Source organism: Rhineura floridana, chromosome 16 (genome assembly GCF_030035675.1).
Source record: "Rhineura floridana isolate rRhiFlo1 chromosome 16, rRhiFlo1.hap2, whole genome shotgun sequence".
NCBI lineage: Eukaryota > Metazoa > Chordata > Lepidosauria > Squamata > Rhineuridae > Rhineura > Rhineura floridana.
In genome coordinates this window covers 16,175,651-16,203,620 of record NC_084495.1, presented here as the reverse complement: position 1 = coordinate 16,203,620, position 27,970 = coordinate 16,175,651, and the positions used below count along the sequence as shown (strand labels likewise).

Here is a 27,970-nt window from a genome sequence, read left to right as displayed (position 1 = left end):
CTTATAGTGTTTAAATGCACTTTTTGATTTAACATTTATAGTATGAGCTTTTTGTAGTGGAATTTTTTCTTTAGCCCAACGGCTAAAGAACTAGTTGTTCTTACAGGTAAAACTGGGGACTTTCCCCTTTACATTCATTCTCTGTTACCAAAAATCTGAGTTTTCCCCAGTTTTACCTATAAGAAAAGCTAGTTTTGTAGAAAGATAAAAGATGGAAAGGATCAAAAAGACATCTAACTTGTTTCCTGCTGCAAGGCATGTTTGTCTGGGGAAATTAATTTATTATTTAGTTTGCCCTGCCACCTTGGGAAGGAATTTCAAGATGCTTAAATACCACAGTAAGTCAAATCTTAACTGTGAGCATATTGTATCCACTGAATTTTGCATCCAAACAGCACGTTTAAAGATGACGTGGAGGGAGCGGAGAACTCTTCATGATTCTCCTGAGCAAAACCTGAGGCATTGATAAAGATAAATAACTTGCCTTAAAAATAGAGGAAATCTGAAAAACCCAATTTTAGGTATGTAATGTATGTCAAATGGCTGAGTGGGAAGCCCAGCTTTTTTTAAAAAAATTATATATTTTAAAAACATGAAAACTTTAAAAGGGGTAATTGAAATAACAGTGGCAGGAAGCTTAACAAAATTCTCAAGAGGAAGAAAAGGGGGGAAGGCGATGCCTCAGAATGGCACTGAAAAAATGTATAAATAGTAGAGTGCCCAACATGTTTTGGTGAATCCTTCCTCAGGCACAAGAATGTGATTTATTGAGTAGTACTGGTACTTTATTGAGTAGTACAGTACTCATTGGAGCTGCGGTTGGCCCCTTACACCCATCCCAAGAGCTTCTAGGGAGGCCTTGAGTTCCTAATGCTGACATTTCCTTTCGACCACCCAGCTACTATAGGAAGATATTTTCCATTTATGTTAGCAGCAAGCAGACCAGACCTGTCATTTCACATGACGCTGCTGTAACTGTTTACATGCAAATCTCTGCTTTAGTGTTGAATAGGATTGGGCTATTAACGTGTAGTAGGATCACAACAATTTAAGTCATAGGGATGATTGTGTGTTTCCTTCTCCCTCTTTTCCAGTAAATATAATCTGTGCCAGGCAGTCTACAGGATATGGACGTTTCTACCATTTGTTCCCATCATCCTTCTATCAGCATATCAAGATGCATAAGAGGATTCTTGGGCATTTATCGTCTGTGTATTGTGTAGCATTTGATCGCAGTGGGAGGCGAATTTTCACTGTGAGTTGAACAAAACTGCAGTATTCTAAAACGTTGCTTGGCTTTTTCTCTCTCTCTCTCGCCATAGAGAGTTTTGCTCTCTCTGTCAGTAGTCTTCAACTTTTTTATCCGTAGGCCAATCACATTCTTAGCCCAACTATGTCACAGGGAGGATAAAATGTGGGAAGAGGATTAACTGTGTACACTGCCTTACACTCCTTGGTGGAAAGGTGGGATATGCATGTAGTAGTAGTAATGAATAATGAACTCAGTGGCTCACAGGCAGTTAACAAAAAGGGGGGACATGCGCTGCCTCTCTAGGGTCATTGTGAAAACTGGCATTTCTGCATATTACACTTTGGATGGTGTTTTTCTTTGTGTGAAACATTAGGGTTCAGATGATTGCTTGGTGAAAATTTGGGCTACAGATAATGGACGCTTGCTCTCAACGCTCCGAGGACATTCGGCTGAAATTTCCGACATGGCTGTTAGTTATGAAAACACCCTCCTTGCTGCGGGCAGCTGTGATAAGGTAGTCAGAGTCTGGTGTCTTCGAACCTGTGCGCCAGTTGCAGTGCTGCTGGGCCACTCAGCCTCCATAACTTCCATACAGGTAAAGTAGATGGGCAGCCCCCCCCCATTTTTTCTTCTTGCCTTTTGTTTAGTAGTGAGATGCAAAACTGCATTTGTTTGACCAAATATATGTTAGATCTACCTCAAACGATTAGGAAGTTCTATCCATCAGATGGTTTTGTTTTGTGATGAGCCTATTTTGTTGATCAGCCAGTTGATAGATACAAGAAGAGATACATGTTTTTACATACTTTCTCAAGGCTAAAAGCAGTCCAGGACCTGTCTTGAGGCCAGCTATACTTATTCAGTGACTATGTGACATACGCACAACAAAATGACTGTTACTTTTTTTTTGGGGGGGGGGGTTAGGATCAAAGAATGAGGGGAAATCATAAGGCTTATTTATAGTAACTTTTTTTTAACCTTTAGTTTTCTCCAGCAAGAAAAGGAACAACTCGATACCTCACTTCAACAGGTGCTGATGGAACAATCTGCTTCTGGCAGTGGCATTTAAACACAATGAAATTTAAGTATGTATATTTCATTTGACTTATTATTTTTAGCCCACATTTCTATCTTTGGACACAGTCAACTAACTCTGGGGTCATCTTAGTGTGTGGTACAGTATGGGCTAGGTTTTGCTGTGCTAGAAACTTCATTATCTGTACCTACCTTAGAGCATTGTAGTGCCTAAAGAAAGGGATGAATAGGAAGAATAACTTGGGACCAGGATATCTCAAGGGACTGCCTTGCCTAAAATATCCCTGCCCAGCAACTGTGCTCCTCAGATGTGGCACTGTTGAGAGTACCACATGCTGCAGAGGTGCACTTAGCCTGTTCTGGGCTTTTAGTGTTGCAGCTCCAGCTCTCTGGAATCAACTATCAGCCAAAATCAGACAGGTCCCAACATGATGATATTCAGATGCCTACTTGAAGACATTTTTATTTAGGAAAGCTTTTCTCAAGGCATACTCCAGTCATTTATTGAATTATGTATTTCATGTCTGATTAAACTGTTTTGTTTTTTGTGGATGGTTTTATTGTTTTTAGAGTTTCTTGAACTGATTTTATTGTTTGGAGAGCTGCTGTTTATCTTGTATGCCACTTTTATGGCTCTATGCTGTGAAGCAGTCTATAAATTTGTATAGCAACAATAAGAAGGAAGAGCTGTTGATTCATCTCCTAACTGAAGAGTGGGCTACTGCGTGTCTTGTCCCTTTATTTTCAGGCTTGATGTTTTGGATGGAGAACATAGAAGTATAACACTCCTATCTTTCCAAGGAAATACTTTATATTGAACCAGATCATTGGTCCACTTTTCCCAGTACTGTCTGTACCCGGGGTGGAGGGATTCTCAGGCTTTGGGGCCAAATGCAGACCTCCAGGCCTCTCTGTCTGGCCCTCAGGACTCAGGCCTTGGGCCACACTCCTCACTGGTCCTTCTCCATGCCCTCCTTGAGTGTTTTTGCCAGGCTGGAACGTGTCCTTGAACTGTGATAATGCCTCTTGCTTGCCTGGATGGAGAGGTGTGCATGTGGAAACTACCCAGGGCAGGCAATTGACCAATTTCTCAGGCACAAGAACCACTCACCCACAGTGCCTCCATCTTGCCAGGTTTCAAGCTCAGCTTGTTTTCCCTTACCCATCTGCTCCAGGGCCTGCACGGCATCTCCTGATTCAGATGTTATGGAGAAATAGAGCTGAGGTCATCAGCGTGCTAATGGCACCTTGCCACCAAACTCCTAATGACCACTCCCGGCAGCTTTGTATAGATATTATGAAGCCATCTATTGTGACTTTTGCATGGCTGGAATGTAGCCAACTGTATAGTGATAAGAGTCCTATCTGTTGCCCTGCCCACTTTTATCTCTGGTCCTGCCCAACACTGGCATGCAGCCCTAAGAAGATTGACCATGAGGGAATACGTCCCGTGTGCTGAAAAATATTTCCCACTCCCAGCCTACACTGAGTCGAGGCTGAGGCCAAGAAATTTCCCAGCCCTGCTACTAAAGAACCTTTTAACCTGTAGAGTGGATTTGATCAAATTTATATACCACTCCACAGCAAGACCCTCTGATGCTGTCAAGGGGAGTTCCTTGCTGCAGCTTGAAATAGTCATAAAAAGAAATAAACTAAATTATTGCAAAGTGAAATTCTTGATGGAAACTGTAGATGCAGGCCATTGTGCATCACCATTGAAATCTTCAGTCCTTTCTGACTCTCCCAACAAGGACAGTGAATAGAATATTGCCATCTTGAAGAACATGCCTAACAGGGCAATCCTGTACATATCTATTCAAAAAGTAAAACCCATTAAGCTCTCTGGGATTTACTCCCAGGAAATTGCATAAAGAATTGCATCGTCAGTCTTCTATCAGCCAGGAGATTTTTGTCCCTCAGCTGAGACATTTGTAATATCAGATGGATGTGAAGAGGTGGAGTGCAATCTGATTGATACTGTTAGCACAATTTGCTCACCGGTCTTTCTCTAAGTCATTGTTAGGGAACCTTTTTCAGCCTGATGGCAGCATTCTCTCATGGGCAGTCTTCTGGGGACCACAAGCTAGTCGTGGGCAGGACCAGAGGCAGAAATGGGTATGGCCAGAGGCAAAGTGGGTGGAGTGACAGATGTGACTCTTTTGTACTGTAGGCTACATTCCAGCCAGACTCTACTTCTGCCAGGTAAACACATACATCTCTCCATCCAGGCAACCAAGAGCCATTATCACAGGGTCAAGGGCAAATCCCAGCCAGGCCAAAGCACTCAAGGAGGGCATGGAGCCTGGTGGGTTGTGTTTGGTCCCTGAGGTTCCCCATCCTGCTCTTATTTTTAAAAAATCCATAAAAGGTTTTACATAAAATTACTATTTACATACTTCCGTTTTCCATTCAAACATAATTCTTCAAAGTTAATCAAACAGATTCTATATTCAGTTGGATGAGGAATTTGGGTTGTTGTTGTTTTAAAAAAAGAAGTATTTTTTATATAGAGCGGCTCCCATACATTCATAGCCTTTGGGAAAAGCAGAGAATCGCCCCTCCTGGAAAAGCTATAATTTACTGGTTTTAAATATCTGCATCCAGGAACTTGATCTGACTGTAAGAACCTCATAATAGCCAATTCCATTGTCTGAATTGGAGATTCTCACGTTTGCAGGCAGTTTGGTTTTGACAGGCTGCAGACATGGTTTGTCAATTTTTTATATTACAAACTGTTGACATTGCAGAGAGGTTACTTTCTCAGCATGTTAGTAATCATGATCATATTGTGTGAGCTGCTGCAGGTTCTAGCAGCAGCCTGCCATATACAAATATGAATTGTTTTCTCAGTAGGTTTATAATAACCTTTGCACAACATAAGACATAGTAATTAAAATACTTCATATTTACATTTCAGGGATCGGCCAATAAAATTTGCTGAGAGGTCCAGGCCTGGCGTTCAGATATCTTGTTCATCTTTTAGCTCTGGTATGTATATATTTTCCTAGAGCAAAAACTACCTAGGGGATGTAAATGTTCCTTATTTAAGAAATGCTGGCTCTTGTTTTTCAAAGAGCCAAAAGTGATTCAGAAAACACAGCTAAATTGTCTAGGAAAATGTAGACTTCAGGAAGATCCTAAGCAGAACCAATATTAAATGACAAAAAAATCTAGCAAGTGATTCAGAGCTAGGGCATTGGTGGTTCTTGGAAAAGATAATTGATGGAAGTCTCAGCTTCAGGCAAAATAGGCAAGCATTAACTTTTCACAGTGTTATGTCATTAAATCTTTATTGATGCTTGGTACCGGTTGATTTTGCTAGCAGATTTGCTTTGTGGCAGTTTGTCTTATTAGGCTGTCCATGCTTGAATATTTCTCATTGAAACCTCAGGAAGAGAGGATTACTGTTATATCTTCCTTGCTGTTTAGGTTCACTTTGTCAAATCAGGTGAGCAAAGAGCTTGATGGTCTTCTGCTATTTTACTGGAACTTTTGAATGACCTTAAGTGTTACATCAAATTTTGGGGAGTTTCCAATTTGACATTCCATTGTACATTAATTCTAGGGTAATATTTTGGATACATGTTTGCATCTTAACTGTTTCATTTGCTTACAGTTCAGACCTCACTGTTCTTTGAATAATAAATGAATTTACAGCTCCTGAAGAAAAAAAATGCATGACATAGTTGACATTCTGCTCTCTTGAAACATTTATTTTAAAATCTGGCATTACCATTTGAACAACAATACTGCTTTAGGCTGCAATCCAGTATGCTCTTACCTGGGAGTAAGTCTCATTGAATCCAGTGTATATTACTTCTGAGTAGACATGTATTAGATTTCAGCCTTGGTGAATGAAAAATGTAAAGTTGCTTTTTTTCCCCTTCTTCTTGCTCCCCTCTTTTTTAGGTGGCATGTTTATCGCAACAGGGAGCACTGACCATGTGATAAGAATATATTATTTGGGTCCTGAATCTCCAGAGAAAATTGCTGAGTTAGAATCTCATACGGTAAGAATGAAACTGGAAATCACTCCAGTTTTTATTTTATTTGAAAATAAAAAACTTGCTAATGAGTTTAGGGTTTGATTGTTTTAAACAAAAGTTTGCCCTGATAACAGCTTTTATGTGTGCCAACTTCTTGGTTATCTTCAGTGGAAGAGGCAGCTTTACGCAGCTTTATTGCATGTGCAGAAAACTTACTTCTCCATTGAAATGAACAGGCAAGTCTTCGTAAACTGCAGGGCATGATGCTTGCCGTGAAGCTCAGTGCCTGCAAAGAATTCAGTTTTGGGATTGATCAATTTTTGTAAAAATGTAATGTAACAAAACTTTTGTGCTCGTTGTCGAGGGCGTTCTATAAAAAGCAGGAAAAAAGGATGTTGAGATGATGCACTATAATGGTGGGATCAATTCTGGCAAAAATATTACTGAGTATAGTTACAAATTTCCCTTTGTGTTGAAAATATTTTGCTGTAAAGGAAAGTGGTATGTGTTTGCAAATGTGTATTCGGTTTTGACAGAAGCAGCATGGCCACTGGATTCCATGACCAAGGTGCATGGCAATATGAACCAGTGTAACGACTATGTGGAATGGTGGGAGATTAGTGTACCAGTGTTTTGGGGTAGCAAATAGGATGTCCCTCCATAGAGAGCGATTACCTATTGCTTGTAATTTGAGCATGTTTGGTATCAAAATGACATCTGGCAGCTGGAAGTGTGCCACTGACCTCTTGGAGCAATAGATACACAAGTTATGTTCAGGGGTGTAGTTGTCCACGGTCTTGGGGGGGGGTCTTACTTTTTCGGGAGCCAGGTCCCAGCAGAGTCCCTATGTTTCCATGTTCTTATGAGCCAGTCAGCATGAAAGGGGAATGTGTTTACTACTGAGAAGAGTGTTCTAACTTGCTTCCTTGTCCTTTTCTGCTGATTGGAGCCAATCAGAGTGAAAGGAGAAGTCAGCCACTGAGAAGACTATAGCAGCAAGTAGATAAACTTGTAGACAATGAATTCAGTAATTCAAGCAATATCTCTGATGGAGAGAAAGGACAGTCAAATGGTGGCAGTGATTATTCTATTATCTTAGAAAGTTATGTAACCTTAGAAGGGGGTGTGGCTGTGAAGGAGCGTGGCTGTGACTGTCATGAATTATCCCTGCACTTCTGAAATGGCCCCTACACTACTGGATATGTTATGGTCCTGGTGGGTTGATCAGCATAGTGAACTCTGGCCTCTGATTATGCATAGACTTCAGTGCGTACTGCTCATGCCATCCAGTGTGCAATGTGCAGGCGAGTCACAGAAGACTGAGGTAGTCTCAGTCTTTCACTAATCTTTTGGGAGCCAAAGAGTTGTTATACAGCCATGAGAATGGTTGTATACTATCGTCAGCATGGATTTTTCACATTCCGCAATGTTAAATTGAAAATACCCCCCCCCCAATGCCATTCTGGTCCTTCTCATAAGCTCATTTCAAAACAAAACCTTACAAAACTTATAATAATTATATTCTGATCAGTGTATTAGTTTGGGAGGTGCAAATTAGGTCAGGAAATTCACTCCCACAAGGCAGTAATAGTCACGAACTAGGACAACTTTAGACAAATTTATGGAGAATGTATCAAGGGCTACTAGCCATGATGGCTATGCTCTGCCTCTGAATTATACAGCCACAAGAGTGGCTGTATACAATAGTCAGCATGGATTTTTCGCATTCTGCAATGTTAAATTGAAAATACCCCCATGCCATTCTGATCCTTCCCATAAGCTCATTTCAAAACAAAAACTTATAGTCCTGAACTCAGAAAGCTTGCTTAACAACCCTCTAAATTTTCATGGTGATACACAAAACAGTCAGAGAGAATTGAGAGAATTGAGAGAGCCGTCAGGCTTAGGGCGGTATATAAATGAAATTAAATAAATAAATAAAAAATAAAAAAAAGAGAGAGGAAAAACCCAGACCCCTTTTGGACTTTTTTTCTGTCAGAGTTCTCATAATCTGTTGAAATTCATTAAAAATGAGCCATGTTCACAGAGTACCTGTAATCCTATTACTGACCTTGCACCATACTCTGACCTTCATCTTCGGAAGTTGAAAAGTTAAAAAAAAAAATGCCTGGCTGATTTTTAATTAATTTAAGTAATTTTGGCTTGAACTCAATGATAATGTCGGGCATGCTCAATAAGAACCAACTGTCAGTGTTCTAAAAGCCAGACTCACAGCTGCTGGGCCTGCCTAATCAGGGGACCACACCCACACCAGATTTCACGTGAGACAGTCATGGCTTCCCCCAGAGAATCCTGGGAAGAGTAGTTTGTGAAGGGTGCTGAGAGGAGACTCTTATTCCCCTGAAAGAGCTCCAGTGGCCAGAGGGGTTTAACAGTCAGTCGCTCTGATTGATGCTGTGTGAGTGGAACAGGGCATCTTCAAGCAACTCTCAGCACCCTTCACTAACTACGCTTCCCAGGATTCTTTGGGAGAAGCCATGACTGCCGAAAGTGAAATAGCAGCCTGATGTGGATGTGGCCGGGGACAGCTTTGGTTTAAATTTGGGTGGGAGGCTTCTTTAACTTATATGCTAACTATCCATTCTTCAAGAATTTCCAGGCTGTACCCATGCTTTAAAAAAGATAACCAGAAAGCTAATTATTTAGAGGTAATTACTTTAGCTCCACGCAGAATCGCTTTTACTGAGTTAAGGCTTGATGTCATGCCTTCCGCTTTTCTTGAAGGTTGTTAAAAAAAAAACCTTCCCTTCGAACACCGGTTTTGTGTGTTTTGTAAAACATCTATAGAGGATGTCATTCATTATGTTTCCCAGTAGCCTTTATATAAAGATCCTGTTGATAAATATTTGTGTGAGTTTAGCCATAGGAAAATTTTTGTTTCACCAAGTGAGATTGTGTGTTTTTTCCTATCGGACGGGGAAAATTATATCTTTATAATTATATCCTTATTTCCCCTGGCAGCTAGGAATTTAAGAGCTAAATTTGTGTCTCAGCTTTGAATGATCTGTGTTGTAATGGCATATTGCTAAACAGATAAAATGATTATGACTGACTGATTGAGATGAGTCACAGAGGGAACTGACCCACATTTCAGGACACTTCATCCTAAGAGGTTTGGGACACTTAAGAGAAACCCTTCTGTGTGAGTGGGACAGGGGGGTTGTAAATAAGTTGACTGAAGAAAAGTACTGATGAAAACAATCCTTTTCTAAATTTTTAAGGACAAAGTAGTTGCTGTTCAGTTCTGCAACAATGGAGATAGGTAAGCATTTCTTCTGTTTCTCTCCCATGATGAAGATGATGTTTGTCCATAATAGTTTCAAAAAGCCTTAAACAACTTGTGAAATATGAGCAATCTTTTACAGACATTTTTTAAGAAAGTAGTTTTATCGTGAATGAACTGATCAACGTCAGATTTCTATTTGTGTGAATTTATGATTCTAAGTTTTGTTTTTACTAGGAAGGCATTCTGCCCTGTTGAAATCAATAGGAATTCCTTATTCTAGTGGAGTCAGGATTTCATGTTACATGGCTAAATAGGTTTGTATGCAATTCTAGTCTTAGAGTAAAACCATTGAAATTAATGGACATGACTAGCTTAGATCCATTCATTTCAATGGCTCTGCTCTGAGTAAAACTTAGTTGGATACAACCAATAACATATAACTACTGTTTAGAAAAAGGAACTGAAGCACCTTTTAATTAATTCATTTTTAATCACATCCTTCTTCCCAGGGTAGCAAACAATAAAACAGCCCAAGATGATAACATTTAAAAACAATCAAATATCCTCACAGCGAAATAATTTCAAGGTTTTTCAGGAACAATTATCTTTGAGTTGTTTGAGTGTGCATATGATTGTGTGACTGAACTATGTTGGATTTTGTGAGTAGGATTTATAAACTATTGTCTTTGATAGATCTTACAGGCTGCATTGGAGAGAAGTTGTTGAGTTCTATATAATTTTTTTCCTCCTGTATTTCTATTATAAGTTTGACAAGAGAGATGTTGGTTTCATTTAGCTTGTATGAAAGTATAAGACTGAATTCACATCAGGGTCATCTGACAGACGATAAGAAAAAGTAGTAAATGTTGCCATATGTTACGATATGCAATTTTGAACCATAACATGGTAAAATCATTTGCACAATCCAAATTTTGCTAAACAAGCCAAGGTACGCATGCTGTAGACTGAAGGCTGAACTGGGAAGGGGGAAAGGGCAAGGCAGAGGTATTTGAGAGTCCCACATATGTAGCTTTTTCTTCATTTTTTACTCTGAAATACAGGTTAAGGTTTGTCAGTGGAAGCAGAGATGGAACAGCCAGAGTATGGCAATATCAGCAGCAAGAATGGAAGAATATCGTGTTGGATATGGCTACCAAGATGACTGGGTAAAAGGCAGAAAAATGTTTCTAATTTAACGTATTAGCCTGCAATCCAGTACATGTCTACTCGGAAGTAAGCTCCAAGGGGTTCAATGGGACTTCCTCCCCAGTAAATATGTATTGGATTGCAGCCATAATGGGCAAAGAAATGCAAATGCTTAAAACAGAGTAATATTTATTTCTGTGGTTGGCATCTACAGATGTACACATACCCAATATTTCTCATCTCTTGTTCGCATATATATCCTTTCCAAATCCTCTATCTGCTTTCCTGTTGTGGCTTTTGTGCAACTCTCAAGATTTCAGTGGATGGGTGGGGGAACCTCTTGCTTGTCACTTGTGGAAGGATTTGTCATGGTATCCATGGTAGCGTCACGCTCGTCCAGGATTAAGCTCCACCCTTCCGATCGCTTCTCATCATCCTGTTACATGTAGCATGTGGAGCTTGCTGTTGAAAATTTGTGAAGCTACAGCACAGTACATTGTATTGGGCACATGCATTCCTCTAGAGAGGGAGAACTGGCCTACTTTCCAAACTAACTGTGCCTGAATTGATTGATATAAAGCAAGTTGCACTAGAGGGTGCTGTTGTTGCATAACAAGCTAACAACGTTTCCAAAAAAGGAACCCTGCAGTCTGTGTTGAGAATGAAACTGAACAGGATAACTGTCAGGAACACTTGTAATAGGCAAATCTTCTTAGCTTTTGGTTGTTTTATAAGCTGTTTATGTTACGTTTCTCATTTCCTCCCAAAATCTAGTAAAATTGGAATGCGTAATGCACATAGAGTTTACGTTTTCTACATTTATTTCCTTATGGGTGAAAAACATTAGATCCAAATTAGTCCTGGATGCTACAGTTTTCATATATTGTCTTGATCGGTCCAGCTTTTTACTGCCAGTGATTTAGTGATGATAATCCATTATTAAATCTCCCAGGTTTGTTTGTTGAAAGAAGGAGTGGAGAACAGGACCTAGCCTCTGGGCCGAACCTTTAGCTCTCTCTGCCCCACAAACCACCTTGATATTTCTGTGGTGTCAGGTGTCTCAACTTCAAAGGAAAGAATTGGGAGTGCATTCCAAGTGTGGTCCCGATTCTTTCCTTTTGTCCTTTGCAGCCCAGCTTGAAGATCCCTGCTGAAAAGGATTGGCAGTCAGTGCTGATCGGCAGTGACTGCAACCCTTGGTGAGATTGGCTGTGTTCAGGGAACTCAGCTGAACAGCAGTGACTTCAAACCCCACTTTCAGCAGAGATTCATTCAATCCCTGCAGGAATTGCTGTCTGTGCTGATCAGTGCCAACTGAAGCCTACTTTTGGCAGGGATCAGCTCCACTCGGGTGGGACCAATTCCAGCAGGTTTTGTATTTGGCGCCACTTTTAAAAGGCACCAGATGCAAGCCATGTTTGCCAAGGAACAATTGGGGGCATGCTCAAAGGCTCCCAATTGTTTCTTTGCAGTCTCATGGGCCACATTAGGGCCCTGCCAGGCCTAATTTCACCCTGCCTGGTTTAGATATAAATGTAGCTGCTGGGAAAATATAAATTTAGCTGCTGAGAGTTGCAATCTGGATTGGAACTACATTGCTGAAAGTGAGGGGGGAGGAATTACCCTATATATCATTATGGTACCTGTTGTTTCTTACAGGAAAGGTATTGAGCTTAGAAAACCTCAGGGAAGGGTAATCTCCTAAAAGAGTGATATAATGAATGTTCTCCTAATGCCACGTTTAGTTTCGCTCTAAGTTGGTACTTACAAATTTTACTTTGAGTAGATCTTTTTAGCATATATTTTTTCTCAGGAACAGCGTAGCGTCTGGGGAGGACAAGGTGTCCAAGCTGAAGGTGACTATGGTAGCTTGGGATCGATACGATACTACTGTTATCACCGCTGTCAACAACTTCCTTTTGAAAGTGTGGAACTCTTCTACTGGGCAGCTTCTTCACAGCTTAACTGTAAGTAGAACTTCAGTGGATTTTTAAGAGGACCTGCATTTAATGCTCTCCTGTGTGTTGTGTGCTCCTGCACTTGATGTCTGGCATTGAATTTGACTTCGTTCAGAATTAGAATTCTGATCGTGATTGTAAAGAACAGCTTAGAAACCTGTGGGGAGCATCAGGTGAGCCCAGGGATGGTGGGAGTCAAGGATTAAGGATGTTACTGGACACAAGTAGCTTGCTGCCCTGGGCTCCTACTGGGAGGAAGGGTGGAATATAAATCAAATAATAAATAAATAAACAGTTAGTTAGTTAGTAGCAGCAGCAATGGGGCATCAGAGACCTGTGCAGTTCCCCCTCTCTAGTTTTCTGTTTGTCTTTTGCCTCTGCTTTGTTGCCAGTAGAAATACTAAACCTGTTGACAGCCTGCATGCAAGAAGCAGTATATATGCAAGCTTGCTCACCTTGCATAGTATTTTAGACATCGAATTTTCCTGCTCTTGAAATGCAACTTGCTCTTTGTGTGTGAGGACGAAGACAAAAGGGGGAACACTCAGTGGAACTGAGTGTCTCCAAAACCTGTTCACCTAGGTGACCAAGAAAATGGCTAATTTGTATAAACCAAAAGATTCTTTACCACAAACATCCTAAAACAACACTCATTTTTGTGTTGATTATCCATCTGCCTTCTAACTGATTAATTAACTCATGAAAGTATAAATATATATTTTTACCAATGAATGTGCCCTTTTGAGGCACTGAAGGAAATGGTGGCTTACAATTACAAGAATTAAAGGTGCCACTCATTGTTTGTGGGGGAAGGGGTATTACTTGTGTTTCATAACGCAAGCGCGACCACCACCCCTAAAATATTAGCAAAGTTGCATAGATATTGTAGTATACCAGGTCTTTACAGATACCCGTTAAGTCTAAAAAACACATGCAGAACCAATGGCAAACTTTAATCAACTTTAAGAAGAGAATGTAACTGCAGCATTCAGTTGACAAATTGAAAATGTAAATGTTCTGAATCTCTTCTGGGGTCAAAGAATGCTGAAACAAGAAAGAATCTGTCCAGTCCCAGCAAGGATGGGCAAGTGCTTGCTTACCTGGCCAAAGAATCAATCATGCTGCTTGAGTGTTCAGGTTTTCTCAGTAGGATTCTCCATTGTTCAGCTTGCATGCTTGAGCAGCCAGATTTTCTGCCTGCCTGCCTGCCTAAGAGTACCTACTCCACGAACAAAGTCCTTACCTTGGGAAGGCAAGGATTGGGGACTAACGGTGGTAGGCAGGAGAGTGGGGGCACTTGTTTGACTGCTCTGTGCAACTTCTTCTGGACTGCAGTCAGGAGGCTGATGAGCCCCACAATCCCCTGCTGCAAATGTTTATGGGCCGCTCTAATTTGTGCAGATGTGATCACGTTTCCAGGCACTTGCTTTTTCAAATAACTTCCCTCTCTCTAAAAAGGAGGTCAGTCTACTGCAGAGATGGGGAACCTGTAACCCTCTAGATGTTCTTAGACTTCGACTCCCATCAGCTCCAGACAGCATGGCCAATAGCTAGAAATGATAGGAGTTGTAGTCCAGCAACATCTGGAGGGCCACAGGTTCCCCATCCCTAGTCTAGTGCATGGAATGTTCCTCCATTCTCCGTCCCCCCAAATATTTAGAAGCTCCTGAATACAGAAAGGTAGCATAAGTAAGACTATGCTAAAACCTTCCTTCTGACATGCTAGTTTTTTGTGTATTGGAATATTCATTCATTCATTCATTTATACATCACTTTTCATAAAAAATTGCAAAGTAGTTTACAAAACCCAATATAAAACACATTATTACAGACAACTAATGAAATAAAAATACTGTTAAATTCTCCAAAATTAGACATCAATTCAGCAACAGCAAGATAATCCATAGATTCCAACTGACATTTTAAAAAACTTTAAAACATTTTAGGGACTTTTTTGTATGCAAGAATGTTCTGTCATGTGAGCCATCAACTGCAACCTGAAGTGATACATGCCAGATATAGGCTGATCACCTCCATGAGATCAAGGCATTGATCACCTGGATATATATGTGAGTGTGCATGTGTGTGTGAGAGAGAATGCAACATGAAGCTTACCTGTGGCACGTCTACTTTTTTAAAGTATCGCTTTCTTTACATCTGTTGCAGGGCCATGATGATGAGGTGTTCGTTTTGGAAGCTCACCCATTTGACCAAAGGATCATGCTTTCTGCAGGCCATGATGGGAATATTTTCATTTGGGACCTTGAAAAAGGAACAAAAATTCGCAACTACTTCAACATGGTAAGACACGATGTGCAATATGTTCAAACAAGCAGGTCCTGTGGCAGTGGTGAGCTCTTTGGGGAGAGCCATGAGAAATATTTATTTATTTATTTAAACCATACATAGTTCTGTGTACCAGAGATCTGTCACTCACATCGTTGAGGGCAAATTGCAAATGCCCAAAGAGGATAGACAAGGTGTATGTTACTGCAGCATCTTTTGTTGTGGCTATTTGAGAGAGAGAGAGAGAGAGAGCACCTAGGATTGCTAGAAATAAATGCTGAAAATAAAAAGTATATCCTTACTACCTGTCAGAGCCTTACAGATTTGGATTGTTAGCAGAGACCATACTATGGCAGAAGCAGTGGAGTTAGGGGACAGATGGATAGTGTGTCACATTAGGATTGGGAAGACCTGGGTTAAAATCCCCATTTATCCATAAGGTTCATTGGATTACATTAGAACATTCACCCTCTAGCCTACCTCATTAGGATTCTTATTAGGATAAAATTAAGCAGAACTGTTTCTCCACTTTCTTGAAGAAGGATGGGATAAAAGACATGACAAACCTTCCTGTGGCTGCGTGGGGGTGGTATTGCTATCGTTTTGTTGTTTATTGTTAAGCTTTATAGAGTGTTTTATTTGTTTTTGTTTTAACATTGTGTAAGTTGCTTGGGGACCTTCAGGTATCAAGCGACTAATAAATCTAATAATAAATAAAACAATAATAACGTCCAAACCCATCCACAAGCTTGCTCAGAGGCCTTGGGCAATTCATTTTAACTGCTTTCATAGTAAACTGCTGCAGCCGACTTAATTTCCACAGACACAAAACATTTATTATGCAGCTATTGGAAGCACCATGTTAGCAAACCAAGCTTGTTCAGTAGTGTATAATTTTAAAATAGAACAAATTAGGAGTGTGTGGCAGATCCAGAGGAATCTGAGCCAAAGCAGGGTGCTTCTGAAGGATTCCGGGCTTGTCCGAGGCGATGCAGGAGCTGTGTAAGGTGCTCCAAACCAAAGTGGGGAGCCCACCCTTAGTGCTTCCTGGCACTTGGGCGATTTGTTGTTGTTATATGCCTTCAAGTTGATTATGACTTACGGTGACCCTATGAATCAGCGACCTCCAATAGCAGCTGTTATAAACCACCCTGTTCAGATCTTGTAAGTTCAGGTTTGTGGCTTCCTTTATGGAATCAATCCATCTCTTGTTTGGCCTCCCTGTTTTTCTACTCCCTTCTCTTTCTCCCAGCATTATTGTCTTTCTAGTGAATCAGGTCTTCTCATTACGTGTCCAAAGTATGGTAACCTCAGTTTCATCATTCTAGCTTCTAATGATAGTTCTGGTTTAATTTGTTCGAACACCCAATTATTTGACTTTGTCGTGCAAAGCTCTCCTCCAACACCACATTTCAAATGAGTTGATTTTTCTCTTATCCGTTTTTTTCACTGTCCAACTTTCACATCCCTACACTGAGGTCGGGAATACCATGATCTGAATGATCCTGACTTTACTGTTCAGTGATACATCTTTGCATTTGAGGACCTTTTCTAGTTCTCTCATATCTGCCCTCCCCAGTCCTAGCCTTCTTCAGATTTCTTGACTATTGTCTCCAGTTTGGTTAATGACTGTGCCAAGGTATTGATAATACTTTGGGCAATTAAGACATCCCCAAAACAATGTTGAGCAGTGTCTTGTTAAAAGTGAAACGAATGTCTCTAAACTTACCATGTAAGGAGGCCATTCCAGGTGGGAAGGGGTGTGGGAGGAGCTCAGTTGTGACTGACAGGCCTGGTTTGTAATCATTGGGAATTATTTTACCAAGGGTCACCAATTCCAGTGCTTTGGAGGAGGGATGTTAAAATAATACCTTTGGTCTCAGGTGTTTCTTGCTCTTTTGCAAGTTCTGAGGAGCAGTGATGTTGTGAACCAGAGCAAGGTTTTTTCTTTTGCTTCGATCCAACCCAGTCCTTCCTTCTCCTTTGAAATCCTACAGTTCTTTTTCTTTCCTATTGAGTTAATTTTGCTGCTGTCTCCATTTGACAGTTGTGTTTGCTTGCCTATTCTTATTAGAGTCAGTGGATCCATTGCTTCCCCTTAGAGTAGTTCTGATCTAAGGAGTTTCCTTTAAATCAAGTGGTTTATTTGTCTCAAGTGATTTTATTCAACCATTGTCTGCCTTAAGGTCTTAATGTCCTGAGTGTGTCTTTTACACATACAACTTAGCCTGTTTTAAGCCATTTTTATTTGTTTTGTTATCAGGTAAGCCATAGTCTACCTTAAGCTGTCATCATAGTCATCACCGACATCAGCATCATCATTGTTTTTTACCCATCCCAAAACTGTAAAGGTTGCCGTTGCAAGAACCACTGAAGCTATCCTTCTGAAATTTGGCAAGATTAATCCACTCAGAAGGATCTATCACTCAGGCAAACTTCAGCCAACTCTGCCACAAAAAAAGTCATAGATGTTCCTTTTATATATATAAATATTAAAGTAGCCCAGCACAGAAACCCCTAGACCTATTTACCTGTAATTTCACAGGTTTTATCTGCTTTGGAGAGGTTACTATTCCTGCAAATGCCATTCACATCTATCAAAAGGGGGGAAAGTTGTAGCGGTTTATATCCCAACAGTGAATTGGATGGGATAACAAAACCTCCTTTTTCCCCCCAGAGTGGACAGAGTGGAGATAACTTAGAGATTTGTCCAGAAAAGTTAAGCAATTCCAAATGGATGTGTTCTATGTGTTTACAGATTGAGGGCCAAGGCCATGGTGCAGTGTTTGACTGTAAGTTTTCCCCCGATGGTCAGCATTTTGCTTGTACGGATTCTCATGGACATCTCCTGTTGTTTGGTTATGGGTGCAATAAATATTATGAAAAGGTGAGTTGGGGGACTCTTAGTGCTTTCTTTCTTGAGCAGTGTTTGACATGATCCAGCCAGAATTAAGCACTTTTTAAATCCCGAGAATCTCTGGAAAATGTAAACATGGGCTTAAATCTCTGTTGGAGTCAATGGGACTATAAAAGGGCTTAACTTTGTAAATGGATTGTGTCCACTGTATATATTTTTTACTATTGCTGTTCTTCTCTTAGCAGTTGGAAACATTTTGGACTGAAGCCAATTACTCTGGAGTAATCTTACTAAATGGGGTTTATTGTATAGCTGCTGGTTTGAGGACTGATAGTATTTGGAATAACTGAGTCCTTGGTTATAAATGGGTAATAACAGCATGAAGAGGATACAAATCTTTTTAAAAGACTATGATAATGTGAGAAGTAAGAAATATGTGTACGAATAATTGCCCCAGGCCAGCAAGCCCTGTACAAATTTGTGTGCACACTGCCATGCATTGCCTTAAAATCTATAAAAGTTCTAGACAAACATAATAAAGTCACAATAGGAAACGGTTATAAAAAAAGCAGTGTTGTGAAGAAAGCGAGTTTTGACTAAGGCAGGTCATCCTAGACAGCATATTCCACAAGTGAGAGGCACTATTGTAAAGACTCTGCTCCATCCACTTGCAGATTAACCTACCCATTTGTGGTGGGAGATCTTGAGCAGAGTTTCCCTGACGTTCTTAAAAGATGTGAAGATATATTAGGGAGAGAGGCACACTATAAAGGCACTGTGGTTTAAAACCAGCATCCTGCATTGGATTTGGAACCACATTGAGAGGTAGCACAGTTTGCAGTAAATTGGTTATAAAATAAAGTTTGTTAAATTTCCTCTGCTGAAGAGTTGACCAGATAAATGCCCTAGGACCTCACCTCACTTCTGTGGTTTCTGAAAGGTACCACTCCCGTGTTTCATCAAAGCTTTTCTTTGTTGTCATAAAAGTGAGAAGCATGCTTGCTTTTAAAAAATGAAAGCTACACAGAAAAGACACTGAATTCTAAACTCTTGTATACGTGCAGGCCTGCTCCTCTGAAATAGTTTGAATTTTCTGGTGACACCAGGATGAAACTTTCGATTTGACAGATAATCTCTGGCCAGAAAAAGAACAGTTAACATTGTTCTGTAGTGTGTGATATGTGAGCAGAGTTAAGAAATGTTCCTATATTTGTACTGATTTTCTAAGTTTGTGTCTCATGTAGATTCCCGATCAGATGTTCTTCCACACAGATTACCGCCCCCTGATCCGTGATGCTAATAACTATGTACTAGATGAACAAACTCAACAGGCCCCACATCTCATGCCTCCCCCCTTCTTGGTAGATGTGGATGGAAATCCTCACCCCACAAGATATCAACGACTAGTGCCAGGGCGAGAAAACTGTAAAGATGAACAACTCATTCCTCAGCTGGGATATGTGGCAAATGGTACACGATCTCCGTCTAATATGGGTTGAAATGAACAAGGTGGTGTTGGTTGGAGGGTCTACCTATTTATGATTTTCTTGGAAGAATTTAGTTTAGATTTTTCCAGATACAAACATGCCGTTTCGAGCTAGCTTCCTCAACCTGGCACCCACCAGATGTTTTGGATTATAAAAATATGCTGGTTGAAGCTGATGGGAGTTGTAGTCCAAAACATCTGGAGGGCATCAGATTGAGGAAAGCTGGGGTATGGATTGACTAAATCCACAAAGGCCTCTTTGTCTTGAAGGGCGGGGGGAAGTCTACCTCACAACCTTGGTAATAAGAATTGGTCTGTTAGGATAAGTATTAAAATACCTTTAGCAACAAATTCCAGAGAGGGAGCTGTGTTAGTCTGTTTCAGCGAAAAACAAAATGGTGTCCAGTGGCACCTTAAATGCTTAAACATAAGAACATAAGAAGAGCCTGCTGGATCAGGCCAGTGGCCCATCTAGTCCAGCATCCTGTTCTCACAGTGGCCAACCAGGTGCCTGGGGGAAGCCCGCAAGCAGGACCCGAGTGCAAGAACACTCTCTCCTCCTGAGGCTTCCGGTAACTGGTTTTCAGAAGCATGCTGCCTCTGACTAGGGTGGCACAGCACAGCCATCATGGCTAGTAGCCATTGATAGCCCTGTCCTCCATGAATTTGTCTAATCTTCTTTTAAAGCCATCCAAGCTGGTGGCCATTACTGCATCTTGTGGGAGCAAATTCCATAGTTTAACTATGCGCTGAGTAAAGAAGTACTTCCTTTTGTCTGTCCTGAATCTTCCAACGTTCAGCTTCTTTGAATGTCCACAAGTTCTAGTATTATGAGAGAGGGAGAAAAACTTTTCTCTATCCACTTTCTCAATGCCATGCATAATTTTATACACTTCTATCATGTCTCCTCTGACCCGCCTTTTCTCTAAACTAAAAAGCCCCAAATGCTGCAACCTTTCCTCATAAGGGAGTCGCTCCATCCCCTTGATCATTCTGGTTGCCCTCTTCTGAACCTTTTCCAACTCTATAATATCCTTTTTGAGATGAGGCGACCAGAACTGTACACAGTATTCCAAATGCGGCCGCACCATAGATTTATACAATGGCATTATGATATCGGCTGTTTTATTTTCAATACCTTTCCTAATTATCCCTAGCATGGAATTTGCCTTTTTCACAGCTGCCACACACTGGGTCGACATTTTCATCGTGCTGTCCACTACAACCCCAAGGTCTCTCTCCTGGTCGGACCCCATGAGCGTATATGTGAAATTCAGATTTTTTGCCCCAATATGCATAATTTTACACTTGTTTATATTGAATTGCATTTGCCATTTTTCCTCCCATTCACTCAGTTTGGAGAGGTCTTTTTGGAGCTCTTCGCAATCCCTTTTTGTTTTAACCCTGAACAATTTAGTATCATCAGCAAACTTGGCCACTTCCCTGCTCACTCCTAATTCTAGGTCATTAATGAACAAGTTGAAAAGTACAGGTCCCAATACCGATCCTTGAGGGACTCCACTTTCTACAGCCCTCCGTTGGGAGAACTGTCCATTTATTCCTACACATTTATTGTGGCATATCCTTTGTGGGCCAGATCCCACTTCATCAAGTTGCAACCTTTGAACAGATAGAAGAAGCGAGGCAAAAAAAAGTTTTTGCAGAGTGAGGCCAGAAGGCTAAGCAGTACCAGAGAGAGTTCAGCCGTATTGCTATATAGAGCACAAATGAGAACCAGTCAGAAGTGTAAAAGACACAATCAGAGCAGATGTGACTCTCGGCTCATGCTTGTGCAGGCTAGAGTCAGAGCAGGAACTGAGCCAGGGATTTTCTGAGCTCGAGATTCATGAGCTCAAAAGGGAGATGTTAACCTAGTGAAGGTGCAGGGAAGACTGTGTAATCACTACTAGCTCCTCCGCTGGGTCATTACTTGTAGCTGGATCTTCTCCTTCCTCCCACATAGACACCTGGCAAATAGAGCATCTGGCAACTCTGGACTTCACGCCAGTTGTTCTTCGGCTCTTGCTCCTGAGACCTTGGGTAAGGGGAGAATTGGGGACTGAGGTAATGCTCAGGATAGGGTTAGATGAATTCTTGAGGGGGGGGCAGATGAGGCACCCTAGATGTGGGGTTCTTCAGGCTGCCTTTGAACTACTGCAGCTTCCTCTAGCATTGGAGTGGATTTTTGACTGGACCTTAAGCCTCTTCCTCGGAAGAGGTCTCTCCTGGGTCTGGATTGGATGGGATCCTGACCCTCTGGCAAGATGAAGAAGAGTATACATACATAAAACACCTGGAAAGGCAATTGTTTTCTGTAGTGAGGAAGCAGTTCCTATATTTAATTGGTGCTTTAAATGGAGGATGCAGTCTTTCAAGTCATGTGGGTCTCATCTGCCGTACAACTCGCCTGTTACAACAGCTCCACTGGCTGCCAATTTGTTTCCGGTCACAATTCAAAGTGCTGGTTTTGACCTACAAAGCCCTATACGGCTCAGGTCCAGACTATTTGACAGATCGTATCTCCCTACATGAACCTGTCCGGGATTTGAGATTTTCAGGTGAGGCCCTTTCTTGTGTTCCCCACACCTTCGCAAGCACATATGACGCGGCCACGAGATAGGGCCTTTTCGGTGGCCGCCCCTAAGCTGTGGAACTCCCTTCCGAGTGAGGTGCGATCAGCTCCCTCCTTGCCGTCTTTCCGGCGACAAGTAAAGACTGTTTTATTTCAACGGGCATTTGGGATAGAGAACGACCAGGATTAAGTGTCATAGGTTTGGTGATTACATTATATGATTTTATTATTTTAAATTGTCCGCTGTTTTTAACCTATATTTTATGGTTTTAATTTTTCTCATAGTTTAATTCTTTTTTAATAATATACTCTGTATGTTTTAATGGTGTTGTTTTTAGTTGTAAGCCGCTCTGAGTCCTATTGGAAAAAGGGCGGGGTAGAAATAAAGTTTATTATTATTATTATTTTCAACCTTAAGAAAAATAGCTGAGTTGACTACTTAAGGAGGCCTGCCTGCCCCGTTCAAGACTCTTGATCAGCACATGGTAACCTTGTCATGCTTCAGGATCTCCCATGGCACACCTTTTGGGAATCACTCCAACAAGGTATTGGCTTGTACATCTCAGATTGCTCACTTGGCGCTTTTGATCTCACGCAGGCGATGGTGAAGTTGTGGAGCAGGTGATTGGGCAGCAGACTAATGACCAAGAAGGGAGCATCCTTGATGGAATGATTAGGGAGCTGCAACGAGAGCAAGATCTGAGAGCACGTAACGACAGTGAAGCTGTTCCAAACCCTCCACAAAACAGATTACAGTATGTTAACAGTAAGTGTCATCTTCTATCAAACTTCTAGAAAAATACAGAAAGCTTTAGGTTGTTTTTTCAGATACAACAATCTTGGTGGGAAAAGTTGATTAGTCTTGTAATTTGTTTTTTTCCCTTTTTGGTAGCTTTGAGAAGTCCAAATTTGGATATAGCTTCCCCCCCAAACGTTGGGCTCAGAAGGAGTGGCCAGATTGAAGGTGTTCGGCAAATGCATCACAACGCTCCCAGAAGTCAGATGGCCACAGAGAGAGATCTCATGGCATGGAGTAGGAGAGTGGTGGTGAATGAGCTGCATCCCGGGGTTAGCAGGTAAAAGGATGTTGTAAGCAATACGCAAGCTGGGACCCATTTAAAGTTAAGTTTTTGATACATTCTTTATGTATGTGAGTGCTCTGATGTGTTTGGACTCAAACATAAAATCAACCCAGTGAAACGTCTCGTCCAGTTGTAGGCAAGAAGGCCCATACCTGTGACCCTTCCAGGCATTGGTCTGGAGAAGCTTCTTGCTCAGAGTGACTGATTCCCTGATGGCAGAAAAGCTTTGGACTGCTGCATCCCAGGGCCTTACATTGCTTATCTGTGTCTAGCCAAAGATCCAATAAGTTGTTTGCTTACTACAGTTATTAAACTTTCTTCTATACATACAAAGCAAATGCATTTCAAAGAAACTCAGCCGTTTTGTACACCAGTGGGCTGTGTTTTTGCCAACACAATCACCTCTCTTCTGTAGCTCTTCTAAAGCCAAACCGAAGGAAGGTTCAGGTACTAGCCAGGTAGCAGCTGCATATGCCAAAGCTAGTTCTTCACTTCTGCCATGCTTGAGAATGACAAAGTAGATAGCAGTGATGTGGTTCAGTGGGGAAAGCAGTATGGCTCTGAGTGTAGTGTTCACGGAGCTGCTTTGCCTTTCTCTAGCATCCCCTTGCTTCTGCTGGACTTTGAGGATGAGTGGACTGTTTGCGACACCAAGAACCACAGCAACATCCCTCTATACTCCCTCGTTCCAGGGCCCTTGTAGTAACGCAAGGGGCATCACCTGATAAATTATCCCTTCCTGGAGATGTTGCTGTTCAGGCCCCTCTAATCGAGGGGTTGAGAACCTCTGGCCCGCAGTCCCATTTTGGTCCATGAGGCTGTTTCCCCAAAACCACACCTGCCTGCTCACCTAAAGTCGTATGCGACGTGGCTGACAATGAACAAGCAGGAGCCTTAGCATGCAGTCCCAATTGTTCCTTGGCAAGGGAGACTTGCTGTCACTACAGATCAGTTGGTCGGCAGTGACAGCAAGCTCACTGGGATCAGCTGCACTATGGAGTTCCCCATTGGGAGCTTTGTAGCACAGCCGAAGTCTGCTGAAAGCCAAGCTTGAAGTTGCAGCTCTCAGCTGATTGGCAGTGACTTTGAGCCCACCTTGGATCAGTTTGCACCTTCCTTTGCAGCACAGGTTGAACTCAAGCCGTGCTACAAAGGAAAAATTGCTCACCTAATACATGGTGACATCAGGTGATTGTCAGGTGAAAGGCCCCATCCAACCTTTGGCTGCTGCTGTGTAACGCCAGGTCTGTAGTTCAGAAAACATCTCTAATCCACGATCTTATCCTGGATGAGAACGCAGACCTGGTATGTATTACGGAAACCTGGCTGGACGAGGCCTCAGCTCCCATACTTGAGGCCATGTGTCCAGCGGGTTTCCAATACGCACAGCAGCCGAGGATTGGTAGGCGGGGTGGCAGTTATTTATCGGGAGTCCTTGGTTTTCACCAGACCCCCTCTCCACGAGACCAAGTTTGTCGATTGTATGTACTGGAGGTTGGGACCAAAGAGCAGTTTAGGGATTCTGCTTGTGTACCGCCCACCCCGCTGCACAGCAGACTCCCTGACAGAGGTGCTCGAGGTGGTCTCGGCTGTGCGGTTATTTACCCCGAACTTATTAGTTTTGGGGGATTTTAACGTGCATGCCGAGGCCGCTCTCACTGGAGCCCCTCGGGATTTCATTGAAACCATGACTTCGTGGGAACTGCACCTAAGTAATATGGGTCCCACCCATGTAGCCGGTCATACTATAGACCTTGTGTTTGTCTCGGGAGAGGAGGGAAGTGTTCTGAAAATGGGGACGGTTACTTCTAGCCCTGTGTCATGGTCAGATCACTATTTGGTGAATATGGATCTCTCACTGCCACATACCCTTCGCAGCGGACAAGGACCCATTAGGATGGTCCGCCCCAGACGTTTGATGGAGCCTAAAGGATTCCTGAATGCGCTGGGTGATTTGGAGCTTACTGAAGGACACCCGGTCGAAACCCTGGTGATGGAGTGGAACAGGGAGATCACTAGGGCAATAGACCGGGTGGCACCAAAACGTCCTCTCCCCCTGAATAGAACTCAGACTGCACCCTGGTATACACCACGGTTACACGGTCTGAGACAGGAGGTGAGACGACTAGAGCGCCGATGGCGGAAATCTTGCGCTGAAGACGATCGAACACTGGTTAGAGCGGCAATAGCAGCCTACCAGCGGGCAACAAAGACAGCGAAAAGGTAGTTTTTCGCTGCCTCTATTGCGTCGGCAGAGTGTTGTCCCAGGAGGCTGTTCCAAGTGGTCCGAAGCCTGGTCGGTCCAGCTGCTCAGGAACCTATGGAACAATCAAAAGCCTCCTGTGACACATTTGCCAAACACTTTGCCGATAAAATCGAACGCCTAAAGGGCAAGATTCCGTACACCGTGGTTACAAATAGTGCTCCAGAGGCGGCCAGTTGCATTCCAGTCTGCTGGGATCGGTTTCGCCCTCTTCTCTCTGATGAAGCGGACAAGGTGTTCTCTACTGTGAAGCCAACCACTTGCTTATTTGATCCTTGCCCTTCTTGGCTCATTATGAGCTGTAAAGAGAGACTGGGCAAAGGGATCAAGGTAGTGGTTAATGCGTCCTTGGAGGAGGGTGCAATGCCATCAGCCCTCAAGGAGGCAGTGATAAGACCTGTTTTGAAAAAGCCCTCCTTAGATCCCCAAGAATTGAACAACTTCCGCCCAGTCTCTAATTTACCATTCTTGGGCAAGGTGATTGAGCGAGTGGTGGCTGAACAGTTACAGACACACTTGGAGGAAGCAGATTATTTAGATCCTTACCAATCGGGCTTCAGGCACTGGACATGGAACTGAAACAGCCTTGGTCGCTCTGGTAGATGATATGAGGAGGGCGTTGGATAGAGGAGAACACACTTTCCTCGTCCTCCTGGATCTCTCAGCGGCTTTCGATACCGTTGACCACGGTATCCTTTTACATCGCCTGGAGGGATTGGGAATAGGGGGCACTGTTTTACAGTGGTTCCGCTCCTATCTCTCTGGCAGATACCAACGGGTAGCGTTGGGGGATGAGGTTTCAGACCCTTGGCCACTCAACTGTGGTGTGCCACAGGGTTCTATCCTCTCCCCCATGCTATTCAACATTTATATGAAACCGCTGGGAGCCATCATCAGGAGTTTTGGGCTGCAGTGTCACCAATATGCGGATGACACGCACCTCTCTCTCTCATTTAAATCTTCACCAGAGTTGGCTGTGGATACCTTGTCCAATTGCCTGGAGTCCGTAAGTGGATGGATGGGAGAGAACAGGCTGAAGCTGAATCCTGACAAGACTGAGGTGTTACTAGTGGGGGATAAGAGAAGGTTGGGAAATTTAGACTTGGTACTTAATGGGGTGAGATTACCCCTAAAGGACCAAGTCCGCAGCCTAGGGGTCATATTGGACTCCCAGCTGTCTATGGAGGCTCAGGTTTCGGCAGTGAGCCGGGCAGCTTGGTACCAACTTCATCTGGTACAGAGGCTGCGACCCTACCTTCCTATACATCTGCTCCCATGAGTAATACATGCCCTGGTCTCCTCTCGATTAGACTATTGTAATGCGCTCTACGTGGGGTTACCCTTGAAGACGGTCCGGAAACTGCAGCTGGTACAGAATGCGGCAGCTCGCTTAATAAAGCAGAGCCGTCGCCGGGACCACGTCACCCCAGTGTTGATAGAACTACACTGGTTGCCAGTTGTGTACCGGGCCCAATTCAAGGTGTTGGTACTTACCTTTAAAACCCTATACGGTCTCGGCCCAGTTTATCTGAAGGAGCGCCTCCAGTATCACCAAATATGCCGCCAAACAAGATCTGCTTCACAAGACCTTCTCTCGGTCCCACCGATGAAAACAGCTAGGTTGGTGCGGACCAGAGAGAGGGCTTTTTCGATCGTGGCCCCCACCCTCTGAAACTTGCTTCCATTTGACCTCCGACATGCCTCCTCCCTGATGGTTTTTCGCCGAGCCTTAAAGACGTGGTTATTCAGGCAGGCCTATGGGATCTCTGGGGTGGGTTAGGTTTTTATACTGTATTACTGAAGGGATGGTCTTAGATAATGTGATCTTAATACTGTGATTGTTGATTTTATGTGTTTTGTATTTTATATTGTTGTACGTCGCCCAGAGTGTCCGTTAATTCGGACAGATGGGCGACTAACAAATAAAATTTTATTATTTTATTATTATTATTATTATTCACCTGTCAAAATGACCTTTCAGGTGTGGGGGAACTCAGGATGTAGCCCCCAAACTGGAAAAGATTCCCCACCTCTGCTCTAATCAAATATTTTTTCATTGCCCAAAGAGACCTTGAAAGCAGAAGCTTTTTCTCTTCCTCCACTATATCTGCAGTTTGGGGAAATGGTAGTTTTGTGCAGTGGGATCTTAGCACGTGTACAGTAGGGCCCTGCTTTTTGGCGTTCTGCTAATACGATGGCTAAAATTAGAGTAAGACCCCACTCATACGGTGCTTGTTTCGCTTTTACGGTGTTTTTTGGGCGTCGGGCGCCATTTTATTGAAGGAGTTCCACTTTTCAGCGGGTTTTGATTTTAGGTGGGGGAGTGGGGCCCTACTGTACTCAGAAGTACATCCTCCTACTGTGTTCAGTGTGGCTTACTCCAGGAAATTGCATTGGACTGCAGCTTCAACCACCTGTACTAAAGTTGTTCTTTAAGTACAAAATAAAAGCACAAAATAAAGACCATGCTTTCTACTTGACTGTTCTGGCTGAGTGAGCTCCACGCCTTACATCACATTTTCTCATCCAGGATTGTTTACCCATTCAGCTCAGTGGTGGTAGCTATGTCTTCTTTTTGTGCGTGCAGCTCTGACCACTCTGTTGAAAGCACATTGGAGTGCATGCAGAATTCTACATTTGGGTACATTTAATTCAGATAACTCGGTAAAACTACTAGCCTCCCCCCCCCCAAAAAAGAAAAAGGCTTGGAAGCCAGTATGATGATAATCTAAACATGATGAAAATCTGCTGACATGTTTAAAGCTTTAGAGAATAACCCAATTTTATTCTCTTTCTACTT

General features: G+C 42.4%; 1 protein-coding gene across 2 annotated transcripts in view; it reads left to right on the top strand.

The window, feature by feature from the left end:
- The window catches only part of BRWD3 (bromodomain and WD repeat domain containing 3), an 86,250-nt gene that overhangs the window by 26,865 nt on the left and 31,415 nt on the right, over nucleotides 1-27,970 (top strand). For both annotated transcript variants that reach the window (XM_061599018.1, XM_061599017.1), the window contains exons 7-19: nucleotides 1,095-1,255; nucleotides 1,626-1,847; nucleotides 2,237-2,337; nucleotides 5,205-5,275; nucleotides 6,197-6,297; nucleotides 9,516-9,556; nucleotides 10,582-10,686; nucleotides 12,480-12,633; nucleotides 14,791-14,925; nucleotides 17,669-17,797; nucleotides 19,012-19,237; nucleotides 22,424-22,591; nucleotides 22,718-22,901. In XM_061599018.1, coding sequence (XP_061455002.1) covers nucleotides 1,095-1,255; nucleotides 1,626-1,847; nucleotides 2,237-2,337; nucleotides 5,205-5,275; nucleotides 6,197-6,297; nucleotides 9,516-9,556; nucleotides 10,582-10,686; nucleotides 12,480-12,633; nucleotides 14,791-14,925; nucleotides 17,669-17,797; nucleotides 19,012-19,237; nucleotides 22,424-22,591; nucleotides 22,718-22,901 — 1,798 coding nt within the window. The remainder of the gene's footprint in view (nucleotides 1-1,094; nucleotides 1,256-1,625; nucleotides 1,848-2,236; nucleotides 2,338-5,204; nucleotides 5,276-6,196; nucleotides 6,298-9,515; nucleotides 9,557-10,581; nucleotides 10,687-12,479; nucleotides 12,634-14,790; nucleotides 14,926-17,668; nucleotides 17,798-19,011; nucleotides 19,238-22,423; nucleotides 22,592-22,717; nucleotides 22,902-27,970) is intronic.